Below are 18,073 nucleotides of genomic sequence, written 5' to 3'. Positions count from 1 at the left end.
TTTTTTTTCTTCATTTGGTCTGCTAAAGCCAATGTTTAAATATTCAAGAATCAGCACCGGGCATGGTGGCGCACGCTTGTAATCCCAGCATTCGGGAGGCTGAGACCTGGAGGATCGCGGTTCACGGACAGCCTCAGCTACTTGGTGAGGCTTTCTGTAACTTAGCGAGACCCTGTTTCAAAATAAGGAATAAAAAATAGGGCAGGGGGTGTAGCTCAGAGGTAGAATGCCCCTGGGTTTCATCCCCAGACCCACAAAAAAGAGAGAGAGAGAAAGAAAGAGAGAGAGAGAGAGAAAAAAAAAAGAAAGAAAGAAAAAAAGAAAGAAAATTAAAAATGGGGCTGACGGTGTAGCTTGAACCCCTGGGTTCAATCCCTGATACCACAAAAAAGTCAATTAATTAATTAATTAATTAAAATTAAAAGGGCTGAGGGTATAGCTCAGAGGTAGAATGCCTCTGGGTTCAATCTCCAGTAGCAAAGATTAAATAAATAAATAAATAAATAAATAAATAAATAAATAAATAAATACATAAATACATAAATTGGTGCGCCCTTCAACTTGCCCCTTTTACCAGAATTTAGCACCAAATTTCCTCGGACACCCAAGGTGACCGCTCAGGTCACAGGAGGCTCTTGGACGTACAGGAGCATTTAAATTTCCATCTCATTACTTAATAAATGCTCTACAGGGAACACTAAGCTCCCAGCCTCTTTCTCCAAAGACGTGTCCATTTTCTACCGCGGAGGATGCCAGAATTTGAATCTCTAAAATGAAGGTAGAAGAAAAAAGGAAAATAATATATCCAGAGGCATCCAGGCAGAAAAAGGAGGTTACTTACCTTCAGTGGATCAAAACTCAAGGTGACCTCAGACTCTGTACCAGAAACGCTCGCGGACGACGGAACCAGGTCACTAACCCTGCCCAGGCGCGTTATCGTCCATGACAGGGACAGGAGAATGTCGTTCTCGCACACACGTGACCTCCAAAACCTATCACCCACATATCTCCCCCCGCCCAGCACTGGGGATTGAACCAGGGGCATTCTACCTCCAAACTACACTCCCAGCCTTTTTTTATTTTTGATTTTGAAACAGGGTTTTAGCCGGGCGTGGCGGCGCACGCTTGTAATCCCAGGAGGCTGAGACCCGGAGGATCGCGGTTCGCGGACAGCCTCAGCTACTTAGTGAGGCCCTCCGCAACGCAGTGAGACCCGGTTTCAAAAGAAAGAATAAAAAATAGGGCGGGGGTATAGCTCGGAGGTTGAATCCCCCTGGGTTCCATCCCCAGACCCGCAAAAAATAAAATAAAATAAACGAAACAGAGTTTTACTGGGTTGCCGAGGGTCTTGCTAGATTTCTGAGGCTGATCTGAGCATGGTGGCGCATGCCTGTAATCCTAGTACTTGGGAGGCTGAGACAGGAGGATTGCAGGTTTAAGGACAGCCTCTGCAAGTAATGAGACTCTCATCAGCCTAGCAGGACCTTTTTTCCAAATAAAAATAAGATCAAGCTGGGGTTGTAGCTCAGAGGTAGAATGCCTCTGGGTTCCATCCCCAGTACTGCAAAAATAAATAAATAAATAATTTTTAAAAATTTTAAAGTATTCACCTAAGAGATATGAAAGCCCAGTGGCACTCTACCTCCAAGCCACACATTCAGTCCTTTTTCTTTTTTATGTTGAAACAGGGTCTTAATAAGTTGCTGAGGACCTTAATGGTATTATATGATCCTTCTATCTCAGCCTACAGCAGTGCCCAGCTGCTGGTGGCGTTTCCTATGGTACGAGAACCTTTCTCTTCTCTCCTCTCCTCTTCCTTCTGTCCTTCCTCTCTTTCTTTTTGTACTAGGGATTGAACACCGACGCATGTTACCTCCAACTTACACCCTAAACCCTATTTTTTATTCTTTTTTTTTTTTGGTACTGGGTGTTGGAACCCAGGGACTTTTCTACCTCTGGGCTCTACTCCCAGACCTATTTTATATTTTATTTAGAAACAGGGTCTCACTAAGTTGCTGAGAGCCTCACTAAGTAGCTGAGGCTGGCTTCGAACCTGTGTGATCCTCCTGTCTCAGCCTCCCAAGTGTGGGGATTACAAGCGTGTGTCACCACACCCGGCTTTATTCTTTATTTTGAAACAGGGTCTCACTAGGTTGCAGAGGGCCTCACTAAGTAGCTGAGGCTGGCCTTGAACCTGTGATCCTCCTGCCTCAGCCTCCCAAGTACTGGGATTACAAGAGTGCACCACCATGCCCGTTCCCCCAGCCCTTTTTAATTTATATTTTGATTTTTTTTTTTTTTGTACTGGGATTAAACCCAGTTAATTTTTTTTTGGTGGTACTGGGGGTGGAACCCAGAGGTTTTCTACCTCCAGGCTATACTCCCAGACCTTTTTTATTTGGAAACAGGGTCTCACTAAGTCACTGAAAGCCTCACTAAGTAGCTGAGGCTGGCTTCGAACCCGTGCGATCCTCGTCTCAGCCTCCCAAGTGCGGGGATTACAAGCGTGCGCCACCACGCCCGGCTTAATTAATATTTTGAAAAATGGTGTCTCTTAAGTTCCTGAGGGTCTGGCTAAGTTGCTGAGGCTGGCCTCAAGCCTGAGATCCTCCTGTCTCAGCCTCCCAAGTACTGGGATTACAGGTACACATCATCACATCCGGCATGCAGGGAGCCTTTCTGAGTAACCACCACAGGAGACAAGACCCTCAGACCCCATCCCACCTCCGTCACAAACAGGCCTTTGCCGTAGGGTGCAGGCCCGGATCACATCCCAGCCAGGTGGGAGGTGGAGCAGGGCCCCACGGCTGACATGGAATCCAAGTCCTTCTGGCCCCGCATGGCCGGCTGACATGGGGATGAGAGATACCAGCTCTGCGCACAGGGTCCAGGAGGTTTATTAGTAAACACACCGCAGAACCTTGCCCAGAGCAGGGGCTGAGAAAATCCAGGCAAAGAAGTAAGGGCGCCCTGGGCTGGTAGGTCTGTCGCCCACGGAGCCGGTAAGCTTCAAGCTCAGCTAATCCACCCTCCTGAGGAGGCGGGGAAGGCGGGCATCCTCTCCACAAAAGGGGCTTCCCGGAGGTCCCCACAAATCCAGGACTGGGAGGCCGGTCCTGCCGTCCTGCGGTCCCGGCAGCCCCGCTCCTCCCGGAGCCGCGCGATTAAAGCCTGGAGCGGACAAACTCCAACAGGTTCTCCACCTGCTCCTCCAGGCGCTGCTGGTCCCCATGGTTCTCCACCACCCAGTCGAAGTTCCCGAAGTCGTCCAGGCCGCATTCCGACTCGGCATCATCCACTCCTGTGGAAAGGGGCATGGCGAGGTCAGGCCCAGCCCCCAGCCCTCCAGATGGGGCACCCCTGTCCCCCCAAAGCCACGTGACTGCGGGAAGGAACAACGAGGAGGGTGCAGCAGCCCCACCCGATGGTCTCTGCTGACTTAACTCTGCACTTGCCACAGAATCACCTAGAACCTCAGATACCAAGCCGGGCGTGGCGGCGCACGCTTGTAATCCCAGCACTTGGGAGACTGAGACAGGATGATCGCGCAGGTTCGAAGCCAGCCTCAGCTACTTAGGGAGGCTCTCGGCAACTTAGTGAGACCCTATTTCCAAATAAAATATAAAAGAGGTCTGGGGGTGTAGCCTGGAGGTAGAAAGCCCCTGGATTCCATCCCCCGCACCCCCCCACACACACAGAGCTGATGTATATAAGCACTTAGCACGCACGGTGCAGTGTTGTACACTTGTCATCCCAGTACTTGGGAAGCTGAGACGGGAGGATCCCAGGTTTGAGGCCAGCCTCCTCAACTCAGTGAGGCCCTCAGGAACCTAGAAAGACCCTGTTTCAATGAAAAATAAACCAGGCGTGGTGGCGCACGCTTGTAATCCCGGCATCCGGGAGGTTGAGACAGGAGGATGGCACAGGTTCGAAGCCAGCCTCAGCTACTTAGTGAGGCTCTCAGCAACTTAGTGAGACCCTGTTTCCAAATAAAATATAAAATAGGTCTGGGAGTATAGCCCAGAAATAGGAAAGCCCCTGGGTTCCACCCCCAGTACCACCAAAAAAAAAAAAAAGAAAGAAAGAAAAATAGAGTCAGGTATGGTGGCTCATGCTTGTAACCCCAGCATTTGGGAGGCTAAGACAGGACGATCATAGTTCACAGCCAGCCTCAGCTACTTAATGAGACCTTTTGCATCTCAGTAAGACCCTGTTTCAACATAAAAAGAATAGCCGGGCGTGGTGGCGCACACTTGTAATCCCCGTGCTTGGGAGACAGAGACAGGAGGATTGCCACCTGCACTGGCTTAATAGACCCTGTTTCCAAATAAAAAAGCATTTAAAAAAAATAGGTCTGGGAGCGTAGCCCGGAGGTAGAAGGGTTTCCAGGAACCCCAGTACCACCAAAATATAAAAAAATAAAATTAAAATTAGTGTAGCTCGGAGGTAGTACTGGGTTCCATCCCCAGTACTGCAAAAAAAGATAAAATAAAAAAATAAAATGAAAGCCGGGCATGGTGGCGCACACTTGTAATCCTAGAATTTGGGAGGCTGAGACCAGAGGATCGCGGTTCGCGGACAGCCTCAGCTACTTAGTGAGGCCCTTTGCAACTTAGTGAGACCCTGTTTCAAAATAAAGAATAAAAAAATAGATCAGGGGTTGAAGCTCAGAGGTCAAGTGCCCCTGGGTTCCATTCCCAGACCTGCAAAACAAAACAAAAAAATTTTTTTTAATAAATAAAATGAATAAAAAAAGGTCTATATAAAAAATACGGCTGGGTGTATATTTTCGAGGTAGAATGCCCCTGGGTTATATCCCTAGTACTGCAAAACTAAAATAAAATAAAATAGGGATAGGGTGTCACTCGGAGATAGAATGCCCCTGGGTTTCATCCTTAGTACCACAAAAATAAAATGGATGGGTGTCACTTGGAGGTAGAATGCCCCTGGGTTCAATTCTCAGTGCCACAAAAAAAAGGGAGGAAGCAGCCAGCCATGACCCTCCAAAACGCCCTCTGCCAGCCTGCTCCTGAGCCCCAGGCCTCCCGGGGAGTAAGCAGGAGTCCTGGTGCACCGGGGTTCCCAGCGTGTGGGGTGCCGCCCTGGGGGCCAACGCCACAGCAGCTCACCTGGCGTGAACACCCAGCCCCGCTGCCGTCGGCTCTGCTCCGAGGCGACCACACGGACCGTCTGTGTCACTGCCCCGAAGGCCTCCTGAAACCACTGGACGTCAGACCTTCTCCGCGTATCGCTCACCAGCTGCAGGGGAGGGACAGGCAGGTAGCGAACAGAGCAGGTTGCGGAGGAAAGGGGTGGGGGGCACACAGAAGGGAAGCCCTGTCCCCGCATCGTGAGCAGCTGGGCTAAGCCTCCAGCCATGATCCCCCGACGGTCACTGGTACTAAGCACAGGTACTAAGCACAGGCTGCCGGGTGCTGACCACCTGCCGGATGGCTCATCAGCAGAGAACTGAGCACCAGCACCCGCCGTGCCAGGCACTGAGCACCAGCACCCGCCGTGCCAGGCACTGAGGACAGGCAGTGAGCAAAGCCACCGTGGTGCCTTCTCAGGGCTCATGATGCAGCGGCAGAGACAGATGCTAATAAACAGAGACCACTAACCCGGTAACCGCAGCCTCACAGGGCTGACCCACAAGCATCTTTTTTTTTTTCTTTTGTGATACTGGGGATGGAACCCAGGGGCATTCTACCTCCAAGTGACACACACAGCCATATATATATATATATATATATATATATATATATATATTTTTTTTTTTTTTTTTTTTTTTTTTGCGGGTCTGAAGACTTTTTGTGGGTATGAGGATGGAAACCAGGGGTATTAGACCTCAGAGCTACAGCCCCTGCCCTATTTTTTATTCTTTACTTTGAAACTGGGTCTCACTGAGTTGCAGAGGGCCTCACTAAGTAGCTGAGGCTGTCCACGAACTGCAATCCTCCAGCTCTCAGCCTCCCGAATGCTGGGATTACAAGCGTGCACCATCATGCCCAGCTTGGCATGTTTTATTTTTATTTTTATTTATTTATTTATTATTATTATTTTTTTTTTGGTGGTACTGGGGATGGAACCCTTCTAAATCCGGGCTACACTCCCAGACCTATTTTATATTTTTATTTGGAAACAGGGTCTCTTAAGGCAGCGCGGCTGGCTTTGAACCTGCGCCATCCTCCTGTCTCCGCTTCCCAAGCGCGGGGATTACAAGTGTGCGCCACCACGCCTGGCGCTTGGCATGTTTTAAAGATGGAACCAAGCCAGGTGTGGTGGTGCACACTAGTAATCCCAGCATTTGGGAGGCGGAGACTGGAGGATCACAGTTCAAGGACAGCCTTAGCTACTTTGTGAGGCCCTTTGCAACTCAGTGGGACCCTGTTTTCAAATAAAGAATACAAAAATCAGGCTGGGGGTGGAGCTTGGAGATAGAATGCCCCTGCATCCCATCGCTGGTACCGGAAAAAAAAAAAAAAAAATATCCCTGGGTTCAGCCCCTAAAACCTTCCCACATACACACACAGAAAAATGCGGTGGATTGGGGGTTTGCGGCCAGCCTCAGATGCTTAGCGAGGCCCTCCGCAACTTAGAGATCCTGTGTCAAAATAAAAAGAATAAAAGAGAAAAAGAAGGTCAGGCTTGTTGGTGCATGCCTGTAATTCCAGTACTGGGGAGGCAGACAAAGGAGGGTCACAGATTCTAGGCCATCTTCAGCAATTTGGCAAGGCCCCAGCAACTTAGTGAGACCCTGCTTCAAAATAAAATAGCGTTGAGCTGGGCGTGGTAGCGCACACTTGTAATCCCAGCATTTGGGAGGCTGAGACCAGAGGATCGCGGTTTGCAGACAGCCTCAGCTACTTAGTGAGGCCCTTTGCAACTCAGTGAGACCCGGTTTCAAAAAGAAAAAGAAAAAAAATTGGGCAGGGGGTGTAGCTCGGAGGTTGAATGCCCCTGGGTTCCATCCCCAGACCCGCAAAAAAATAAATAAATAAATAAATAAAAATAAAATAAAATAGGGTTGAGGTGGGTGTTGTTCAGAGGTAAAATGCACTGGGTTCCATCTCAGCAAAAAAAAAAAAAAAAGAAAGAAAGAAAGAGAGCAACTGGAAGGTAGCAGGATCTAGATCATAAAAAGCCCAGAAGTTCATAATAAGAACTGTGGTTTGCCAGAAGGTACAGTGGTGAGTGCTTGTACTCTCAGTACTTGGGAGGCTGACACAGGAGGATCACAGGTTCAAGGCCAGCCTCAGCAACTTAGATTCTCAGCAACTTGGTGGGACCCTGTTTTGAAATAAAAAATAAAAAGCTGGGCGTGGTGGTGCACGCTTGTAATCCCAGCATTTGGGAGGCTGAGACAGGAGGATCGTGGTTCACAGACAGCCTCGGCTACTTAGTGAGGCCCTTTGCAACTCAGTGAGACCCTGTTTTAAAAAAAAAATAGGGCTGGGGGTGGAGCTCAGAGTTAGAATGCTCCTGGGTTCCATCCCCAGTACCCTCCCCCCAAAAAAAAAGAAAAGAAAAGAAAGAATAAAAAATAGGGCTGGGGGAATAACTTGGAAGGTAGAATGCCCCTGGGTTTCATCCCCAGTACCGCCAAAAAAAAGAAAGAAAGAAAAGAAAGCACGAAAGAAAGAAAGAAAGTCTCTGGCTGCTGCACGGAGCGCGCTGTCCGAGCGCGGAGGAGGGCACCTCGTGAGGCGGTGGCAGTGGGGACATGGAGGTTCCTCGTGCCGCCTGGGGTCCCTCTTACCCAGATGGGCTGGGAGACGCCCTCCACGATCTTCCTGCAGAAGAAGCCCGGGTCGGCCCGGCGCTTCTCCTCGCCCCAGCGGATCATGTCGCTCCGATAGGCCTCCTTGTAGTCGCTGGCATCCAGGAGTTTCTGGAAGTCCAAGCCGTGATCCTGCCCAAAGCACATCACGCCTGCGGCGCTGGCCTCTCAACCCCACGGTGCCACCCAACACCCAGAGAACGGGCCCTGCCCGCCACGTCCCCTAGCCCACGCGGGAACTAAGGAGCTCTTCAGCTCTGAGGTCAAAGGTCTGCAGAAAAAAATCCAGCCAGGGGCAGTGGTGCACACCAGTAATCCCAGTACTTGGGAGGCAGAGGCAGGAGGATTGCAAGTTTGAGGACAACTTTGGCGACTTAGCAAGACCCTGTTTCCGAATAAAAATTTAAAAATAGGGCTGGAGGTGTAACTTAGAGGTAGAATGCTCCTAGGTTCAATCCCAGTATCAAAATTAATAGTAAAGGAGCCGGGCGTGGTGGCGCATGCTTGTGATTCCAGCATTTGAGAGACTGAGACAGGAGAATTGCGGTTCTTGGCCAGCTTCAGCTACTTAGTGAGGCCCTTTGCAACTGAGACCCTGTCTCAAAATAAAAAATGAAAAATAGGGCTGGGGGTGTAGCTCGGAGGTAGAACGGCCCTGGGTTCCATCCCCAGTACAGAAAATAAAATAATAGTAAAGTCGGACGTGGTGGCACACACTTGTAATCCCAGTACTTGGGAGGCTGAAACAGGAGGATCCCAGGCTGAAACATGAGGCCAGCCTCAACTACTTAGTGAGGCCCTCTGCAATTTAGTGGGACTCAGTTTCAAAATAAAAAATAGGTCTGGGGGTTAACTCAGAGGTAGAATGTCCCTGGATTCCATCCACAGTACTGCGAAAAAATAGATATATTTATATAAATATATTTTATATGTAAATATATATATATATTTTTTTTTAAAGGGCTGGTAGTTAGCGGGGCGTGGTGGCGCACGCTTGTAATCCCCGCGCTTGGGAGGCGGAGACAGGAGGATCGCGCAGGTTCGAAGCCAGCCGCGCTGGCGTAAGAGACCCTGTTTCAAAAATATAAAATAGGTCTGGGAGTGTAGCCCGGAGGTAGAAGGGCTTCCAGGAACCCCAGTACCACCAAAAAAAAAAAAAAAAAAAAAAAAAAAAAAAAAAAAAAAAAAAAAAAAGGGCTGGTAGTGTAACTCAAAGGCATAGAAGAATAGGCCTGGGTTCAAATTATATATATATATATTTTTTTTTTTTTTAAAGGGCTAGTAGCATAACTCAAAGACATAGAATATCCCTGGGTTCAACCCCTCGACTGAGAGAGACCCTGTTTCTTTATTTGCATGTGTACTGAGGGTGCTCAGCTAAGGCGTTGCCGCGGCTGGCTGTAGATATGCGATCCTCCGGCTCAGTCTTCCGAGTCCTGGGATTACAAGTGTGCTCCAGCACATCCGGCTTATGACTCTTTTCTACTTCTCTCTCACTAAGTCCTTCCCACATTTCCTCCTGAGCTTTGTGCAAACGTAGCATTTTAGCTGCTGTGGTCTGAACAGGGTCTGTCCCCGCCAAGGCTCAGGCTGAGGCTTGCTCCCCAAACTGGCGGTGTCGGGAGGTGATGCCTTTTAGACGTGTTGGGGCCTTTAAAGGGCTTACAGCTTGTCTCTTGGGCCCGTTTCCGTGAGAGCGGGTTGTTATAAACCTGATGCCTCCCTTGGTCCCTCTTGCCATGTGACCTCTCATGTGCGTCTCTCTTCCCCCACAACGCCCCACAAAAATCAAGCACACGCTGGCACCAGGCTCTCGGACCTCCAGAACCCTGAGTTTAAAAACCTCTTTCTGCCGGGCGTGGTGGGCACGCTTGTAATCCCCACGCTTGGGAGGCAGAGACAGGAGGATCGCGCAGGTTCGAAGCCAGCCGCGCTGGCGTAAGAGACCCTGTTTCCATTAAAAAAAAAAAAAAAAAGTATAAAATAGGTCTGGGAGTGTAGCCCGGAGGTAGAAGGGCTTCCAGGAACCCCAGTACCACCAAAAAAAAAAAATAATAATAATAAAAATAAAAATAAAAAAAATAAAAACCTCTTTCTATCCAGGCGTGGTGGCGCATGCTTATAATCCCAGCATTCGGGAGGCTGAGACAGGATTGCGCAGGTTTGAAGCCAGCCTCAGCTACTTAGTGAGGCTCTTTGTAACTCAGTAAGACCCTGTTTTAAAATAAAGAATAGGAAACCGAGTGTGACAGCCCAGGCTTGTAATCCCCGCGCTTGGGAGGCTGAGACAGGAGGATCGCGCAGGTTCAAAGCCAGCCTCAGCTACTTAGTGAGGCTCTCAGCAACTTAGTGAGACCCTGTTTCCAAATAAAGTATAAAATAGGTCTGGGAGTATAGCCCGGAGGTAGAAAAGCCCCTGGGTTTCACCCCAAGTACTACCAAAATAAATAAATAAATAAAATAAGGAATAAAAAAATAGGGCTGGGGTGTCTCTCAGAGGTAGAATGCGCCTGGGTTCCATCCCCAGTACTGCAAAAATAAAAAAGAATAAAAACCTCTTTCTGTACAAAGTATCCAAGTTCAGATATTTTGTTACAGAAACACAAAAATGGGCTAAGACATCTATAGACTATTCTACATCTTGTATACGTTTTGGTTTGTTTGTTGTGGTACTAGGGACTAAAACCAGGGGCATTCTACCTCCAAGCTAAACCCCCAGCACTCTTTTTTCTTTTTATTTATTTATTTATTTATTTTTTTTATTTAGTGGTACTGGGGATGGAACCCAGGGGCTTTTCTACCTCCAGGCTATACTCCCAGATCTATTTTATATTTGGTTTGGAAACAGGACCTCACTAAGTAGCTGAGGCTGGCTTCGAACCTGTGCGATCCTCCTGTCTCAGCCTCCCAAGCGCTGGGATTACAAGCGTGCGCCACCACGCCCGGCTTTCCTTTTTATTTTAAAATAGGGTCTCGCTGTATTGCTTAAGTCCTCCCTACTGTTGAGGCTGGCCTCAAACCTGTGCTCCTCCTGTCTCAGCCTTCCAGGTACTGGAACATCCTTCTTAGACTGAAGTAAATGAGACTTTAAGAAAGAAACTTAAGATGGGCATGGTGGTGCACGCTTGTAATCCCCGCGCTTGGGGGGCAGAGACAGGAGGATCGCACTGGTTCAGAGCCAGCCTTGCTGGCTTAAGAGACCTGTTTCCACATAAAAAAGTTTAAAAATAGGTCTGGGAGTGTAGCCCGTGGGAGTGTAGCCCGGAAGCAGAAGGGCTTCCAGGAACCCCAGTACCACCAAAGAAAGAAAGAAATAAAAAGAAAGGAAGGAAGGAAGGAAGGAAGGAAGGAAGGAAAGAAACTTAAGCTGAAAATACTCCCAAAAAGTCCACTCACAGAAAACCAAGAGGTGATCAGACCAGGGACAGGAAGAGCAGACACAGCCCACAGCTCGGGAGTCGGCTCTCCCAACCCACCAGACATCACACAGCCGCCATCTACCTGAGCGTATTGCTCCTTGAGGGGGCCGGAGAGCCGAAGGATGGCACAGAGGTCAGCTCCGAGTCTGCAGGACGGAGAGAGACAGAGAGCGAGGAGTCAGTTCCCCTAGGGCTTCCAGAGAGGAGTCGAGACCTGGGCTTCAGCCTGGTCTCGTTTCCACTACTAGTATCTATGTACTTGGCAGGTCTCAACTTAGCTTCCTGGTTCTCTCTCCCCATCTATAAAGTGGGGATTTTGTTTCTCAACAGAATAGAGGGGTGATTTTTTTTTTCTTCTTTTTGCAGTACTAGAGATGGAACCCAGGGGCATTCTACCTCTGAGCTACACCCCCTGCCCTATTTTTTATTCTTTATTTTGAAACAGGGTCTCACTAAGTTGCGGAGGGCCTCACTAAGAAGCTGAGGCTGTCCACAAACCCGGATCCTCCTGTCTCAGCCTCCCAAATGCTGGGATTACAAGCATGCGCCACCACGCCTGGCTTCAGCCCAATTTTTTATTCTTTTTTTTTTTTTTTTTTTTTGGCACTGGGGGTGGAACCCAGGGACTTTTCTACCTCTGGGCTATATTCCCAGACCTATTTTATACTTTATTTGGAAACAAGGTCTTGCTAAAGTGTTGAGAGCCTCACTAAGTAGCTGAGGCTGGCTTTGAACCTGTGCGATCCTCCTGTCTCAGTCTCCCAAGTGCTGAGATTATAAGCATGTGCCACCATTCCTGGCTTTTTTCTTTATTTTGTTTTTTATTTTTATTTTTTTTATTTTTTTGGTGGTACTGGGAGTGGAACCCAGAGGCTTTCTACCTCCAGGCTACACTCCCAGACCTTTTTTTTTTAATATTATTTGGAAACAGGGTCTCACTAGTTGCTGAAAGCCTTACTAAGTAGCTGAGGCTGGCTTCGAACCCATGCAATCCTCCTATCTCAGCCTCCCAAGCACAGGGATTACAAGCGTGTGCCACCACGCTCAGGGTCTCACTGAGTTGCAAAGAGCCTCACTAAGTAGTAGATGAGGCTGCCCTCAAACCTGTGATCCTCCAGTCTCAGCAGTACTAGGATTACAAGCATGGGCCACCATGCCTGGCTCTCTTGGTCCTATTTTTAAATCTTTATTTTATTTTATTTTTGAAACAGGGTCTCACTAGGTTGATGAGAATCTCACTACTTGCCGAGCCTGTCCTCAAACCTGCAATCCTCCTGTCTCAGGCTCCCAAATACTGGGATTATAGGTATGTGCCACTATGCCCTGAATTCACTGTACTGGAAATTGAACTTGGGGGCATTCCATCTCTGAGCTATACCCTCAGCCTTATTTTATTTTTTATTTGGAGACATGGTCTCACTAATTTGCTGAGTTCCTTGCTAAATTACTGAGACTAGCCTCGAACCTGCGATCTTCCTGTTTCAGCCTCCCAAGTACTGGGATTACAGGTGCATGCCAGCAGGCCCGGCTACAGATACACTGAAACGCCAACATGGTAAGCTAAGTGTTCTTATTTGTATGTTTCAGATGCAGAAACTGAGGTCAAATGAGGGGAACTGACTCACCCAGAGCGACGCTATAAGGAATGAAACCAGCATTCGTCAAATAAAAATAGCCACCTCGGCCTCCCTGAGCCAGCGCTAGGCGCCAGGGATTTGTTTTAAGCTATTCATATACATTATCTCATTTAAGCCTTCCAGACACTCTAGTATTATCTCTATTTATTTTTTGTTTTGTTTTGTTTGCAGTACTGGGGATGAAACCCCAGGGGCGTTCTACCTCTGAGCTGTACCCCCAGCCCTGTATTTTATTCTGTATTTTGGAGCAGGGTCTCATTGAGTTGCAAAGGGCCTCACTAAGTAGCTGAGGCTGTCCTTGAACTACGATCCTCCCTCCCGTCTCAGCCTCCCGAATGCAGGGATTACAAACATGCGCCACCACGCATGGCTTATTATCTCTATTTAACAGATGTCAAAACCAAGGCAGAAGCCAGACATGGTGGCACATGCTTGTAATCCCAGTACTTGGGAGGCTGACAGGAGGGTCGCAGGATCGAAGCCAGCCTCGATGACTCAGTGAGGCCCTCTGCAACTTAGTGAGCCCCTGTTTCAAAATAGAGTTACAAATAGGACTGGAGCTGGTAATCCCAGCATTCAGGAGGCAGAGACCGGAGGATCACGGTTCATAGACAGCCTCAGCTACTTAACAAGGCCCTTCGCAACTCGGTGAGAACCTGTTCCAAAAATAAAAAAGACTCCAGGCATGGTGGCACATGTTTGTAATCCCCGCGCTTAGGAGGCTGAGACAGGAGGATCGCGCAGGCTCAAAGCCAGCCTCCGCTACTTGGTGAGGCTCTTAGCAACTTAGCAAGACCCTGTTTTCAAATAAAATAGGTCTGGGAGTGTAGCCTGGAGGTAGAAGGCCTCTGGGTTCCATCCCCAGTACCACCAAATAAATAAATAAATAAATAAATAAATAAATAGAAAAAACGACTAAGAACTAGGGCTGGGGGTGTAACTCAGAGGTAGAATGCCCCTGGGTTTCATTCCCAGTACCATTAAAATAAATATATATATATATATATATATATATATATATATATATATATGACTGGAAGCCAGGCGTAGTGGCGCATACTTTTATTCCCAGCATTTGGGAAACTGAAGATTGTAGTTCATGGCCAGCCTCAGCTACTTAGGCCCTTTGCAGCTCAGTGGACCCTGTTTCCAAATAAAGAATAAAAAAATAGGGCTGGGGGTGTAGCTTGGAGGTAGAAAGCCCCTGGGTTCCATCCCCAGTACCACAAAAAAAAAAAAAAAAAAAAAAAGGATTGGGTGTATAGATCAGAGGGAAAATGATCCTGGGTTCCATTTCTGGTGCCACAAAAGAAAAGAAAACAAAAAAATATGTGCGCAAGAGTGAAACTAGAAGGGAAGTGAACCCAGTGTCACTTGGAAGCCTGTGCTGTTTCTTCTCACTATTTGATTTCCGTGTTTGGAGCTGAGATGCAGCTTAGGAAACAGCGATGGGCTCCCTGGTGGGAAAAGATTTCTGTGCCAACCTCTGCCCTGGGCTCCCCACGTCTTAGACCCCCTGTTACCCTATCACCCAGCCTTCAAGAGAAGACCCGTTCCATTTTCTTTCCTTTTCTCTCCCAGGCCAGGCTCCAACAAAAATGCTCACACAGAAACTGGCGTGGTGGCGCACGCTTGTCATCCCAGCACTCGGGAGGCTGAGACCTGGAGGATCGCGGTTCGCGGACAGCCTCAGCTACTTAGCGAGGCCCTCTGCAACTCAGTGAGACCCTGTTTCAAAATAAAAGAATAAAAAATAGGGCTGGGGGTGTGCCCCTGGGTTCCATCCCCAAACCCCCCCCCCAAAAAAAAAGAAAGAAAGAAATCCTTTGCCCATGCCTCGGTTTCCTCGTCTGTAACTCAGCTCACAGCACGGTGGTGAGAAGGGGACCGGTACACAGGGAAGCGCCTTGGTGGTAACTGTTAGTAGTAACTTTCTGCTTGGAGAGAGACCTACAGCTTCAGGGCTTTGCACAGGCGATGCCTGGCCTGTCGGGCGGGCGTGTGCGGACCGCCGTTTTACGTGATGGTCACGGTCCTCCACCTACCCCTACCCAGCGCCCCTCCTGCTCGGCCACCCGAGGACCCCGGCTCCCAAGCCCACTGCAGCACGCCCAAACACACCCCTCGTGTCACGTGACGGGCAGCGCTCCCTCCCTCCTTCCAGCCCCGCAGACACCTGCTTTGCAGCTCCCCGGTCACGAAGTCCTTCCCGGATTTCCTTTTCCCACTAAACAACAGCACCAGTCGCGGGGCGCCTCCCAGCGGGGCCATGGCGCGGCCGGCTTCACCATGCCTAAAGCTGACACCTCGGACCCTTCAAATCGCGCCACCCTGGCGCGAGTGGACGCGACCACTGGGAGTGGGGAGGAGGGGGATTCCACCCCTCTCCTCCGTAGATATGGACGGTACTGGCGGGTTTCCTACCCCTGAACATTTTTACTCTTGTGTAGAAAAGATTCCAAAGAGAATCGGGAGAGAAATATGGAGACAAAGAGGCTTGTTTCCAGGGCATCTTTTTATCTCTAAAGAAACTCCCCCAGCAGAATTCTCTTGGTCCAGTCCATCCCCGCCCATAATTACGTCGGGCCCCGCCTTCCCAACAGAAGCCAATGGGCGCGTCGGACGCAACTACTTGCCTTGGTGGTGGGGGGGTGGCGGCATCTCAATATTTCCTGATGTGGCTCTCATATCCTCTCTCACAGCTCCTAAAAACGTTATAAAAATAACAGAGGTAACGGTCCTGGAAGGCGTTTTCAAAACTGCCTTTTCGATTCTGTTTTGTAGTGCGGGCGCTAAAGCAAACTTGCTCCACAGTGAAAGATGGGTCCTTCTGGAGAGGTGGGATGAGGCCGCGCCTCGCTAGGGCGGGGCCTGCTGGCGTCATTCTTTTTATGGGGGCTGGTGGGGCTATACTCCAGGTAGATAGATAGATGATAGATAGATAGATGATAGATAGATAGATAGATAGATAGATAGATAGATAGATAGATAGATAGATAGATAGATAGATAGATAGATAGATAGATGATAGATAGATAAGAGATTTTTTTTGGTGGTACTGGGGGTAGAACCCAGAGGCTTTCTACCTCCGAGCTATACTCCCAGACCTATTTTATATTTTATTTGGAAACAGGGTCTAAATTGCCGAGAGCCTCACTAAGTAGCTGAGGCTGGCTTCGAACCTGTGCGATCCTCCTGTCTCAGCCTCCCAAGTACAAGCCTGGGTCCCCACGCCCGGCTCCAGTGGCGTCATTCTGAGGACGGGAGTTAGTGGAACTCACGCTTTCTTCTTGTCAAACTGGTTTTATAACTGGAGAGTCGGCGGGGGTTTGACCTTTAAGCCCAGTTAGAACCCTCTTTATCTCTTCTGTAGCCACATCCTCCTCTCCAAAGGTTTTCAGAAGCTGGACAACTTAAAATGGTTCGGGCGTCATCAAAAGTGACCTCAATAGTCTAGGTGGCTTTGATACCAGCCTGGACCAGGGAGAGATTACCCCCGTGTTAACCGGAGTCCAGCTCCCCGCCAGGAGTTGAAAGACACAATTTGGGGTGGTGACCTGTCCCCTCCCAGAATGTTCAGCTCTGCCTCTGCCCCCCAAACAGCTGACCCCTCGTCCCAGTTGAGAGCCACAGGCTGTCTTTAGCTGTGACTCGCAGACCTGCGTTTTTCTGAGCTTGTCAAAACGGAGCAACCATGACTGCCTCCGTTGTGTGGGCTAAAAGTCAAGTCAAAAGAAAAAAAGTGACGTGCAGAGCCCTACTTTGGGAAGAAGTATTAAATCACTGGGCTCTCCACGTCCCTGCACCAAGGATTCCTGGGATTAAACCCAGGGCCCCACACTCTAGGCAAGTGTTCTAATACTGAGCTATGTCCCCAGCTCTTTTAATTTTTATTATAGTAATGGGAATTAAGCCAGGCATGGTGGCACACGCTTGTAATCCCAGCACTTGGGAGGCTGAGACAGGAGGACTTCAGGGGTGAGGACAGCTGAAGCAATTTTTATTTTAACTAAGTATGGAACCCAGGAGCATTCTACCTCCAAGCCACACCCCCAGCCCTATTTTTTATTCTTTATTTTTAAACCCGGTCTCACTGAGTTGCAAAGGGCCTCACTAAGTAGCTGAGGCTGTCTGCGAACCGCCGTTCTACCATCTCAGCCTCCGGAATGCTGGGATTACAAGTGTGCACCACCACGCCCAGCTTCAGCCCTAGCAATTTAGCTTGGCCTTCAGCAACCTATGGAGACCCTGTTTCAAAATAAAAAATAAAGCCGGGCGTGGTGGGGCACGCTTGTAATCCCCGCCCCGCGCTTGGGAGGCAGAGACAGGAGGCGCAGGTTCGAAGCCAGCCGCGTGCGCTGGCTTAGGAGACCCTGTTTCCAAATTTTAAAAAAATGTAAAAATAGGTCTGGGAGTGTAGCCCGGAGGTAGAAGGGCTTCCAGGAACCCCAGTACCACCAGCAAATAAATAAATAAATAAATAAATAAATAATAGAACTGGGTTATAGCTCAGAGGTAGCATGCCCCTGGGTCAATCTCCAGCACTGCAAATAATAAATAAATAAATAAATAAATAAATAAATAAAGTAATGGGAATCAAACCCAGAATCATTCTACCACTGAGCCACACCCCAGCCCTTTTTATTTTTAATTTTGAAACAAGGTCTCGCTAAGGTGTTGAGGGTCTCACAGCTGACGAGGCTGGTCTCAAACCTGCGATCCTCCTGTCTTAGCCTCTCAAGTACTGGGATTACAGATGTAATCATGCCCAGTTCAACTCTTTTCTTATTAATTTTTGTTTGTTTATTTTTTGGTTTTGCAGTACTAGCTATGAAACCCAGGGACATTTTACCTCTGAGCTACACCCCCAGCCCTGTGTTTTATTCTTTATTTGGAAACAGGGTCTCACTAAGCTACAAAGGCCTAACTCTTTAATTTATTTTTTATTTATTTTATTTTTTATTATTATTATTTTTATTTTATTATTATTTTGCGGGTCTGGGGATGGAACTCAGGGGCATTCGACCTCCGAGCTACACCCACTGCCCTATTTTTTATTCTTTATTTTGAAACTGGGTCTCACTGAGTTGCAGAGGGCCTCACTAAGTAGCTGAGGCTATCGGCGAACCACGATCCTCCTGTCTCAGCCTCCCGAATGCTGGGATGACAAGAATGCTGGGATTACAAGCGTGTGCCACCACGCCCGGCTTTTTTTTTTTTTTTTTTTTTTTGAGACA

At 48.5% G+C, this 18,073-nt stretch overlaps 1 protein-coding gene across 2 annotated transcripts; it reads right to left on the bottom strand.

Moving 5' to 3' along the window:
- Nucleotides 1-3,164: 3,164 nt before the first annotated feature.
- Nucleotides 3,165-15,107, bottom strand: PMVK (phosphomevalonate kinase; the record flags this gene model as incomplete). 2 transcript variants are annotated; one of them, XM_080691904.1, is made up of 5 exons in its annotated part: nt 3,165-3,301; nt 5,130-5,259; nt 7,760-7,940; nt 11,229-11,345; nt 15,013-15,107. In XM_080691904.1, the coding sequence occupies 5 exons, from the start codon at nt 15,105-15,107 to the stop codon at nt 3,165-3,167; spliced, it is 660 nt and encodes a 219-aa protein (XP_080548030.1). The 2 variants fall into 2 exon arrangements, with proteins under 2 accessions (XP_080548030.1, XP_080548031.1); XM_080691905.1 differs by having other exon boundaries at nt 7,760-7,912; nt 11,282-11,345.
- Between the last annotated feature and the right edge of the window lie 2,966 nt (nt 15,108-18,073).

This window comes from Muscardinus avellanarius (assembly GCF_963383645.1).
Source record: "Muscardinus avellanarius genome assembly, chromosome: 3".
NCBI lineage: Eukaryota > Metazoa > Chordata > Mammalia > Rodentia > Gliridae > Muscardinus > Muscardinus avellanarius.
Note: the sequence above shows the minus strand (reverse complement) of the source record. Positions and strands in the feature narration are given on the sequence as shown.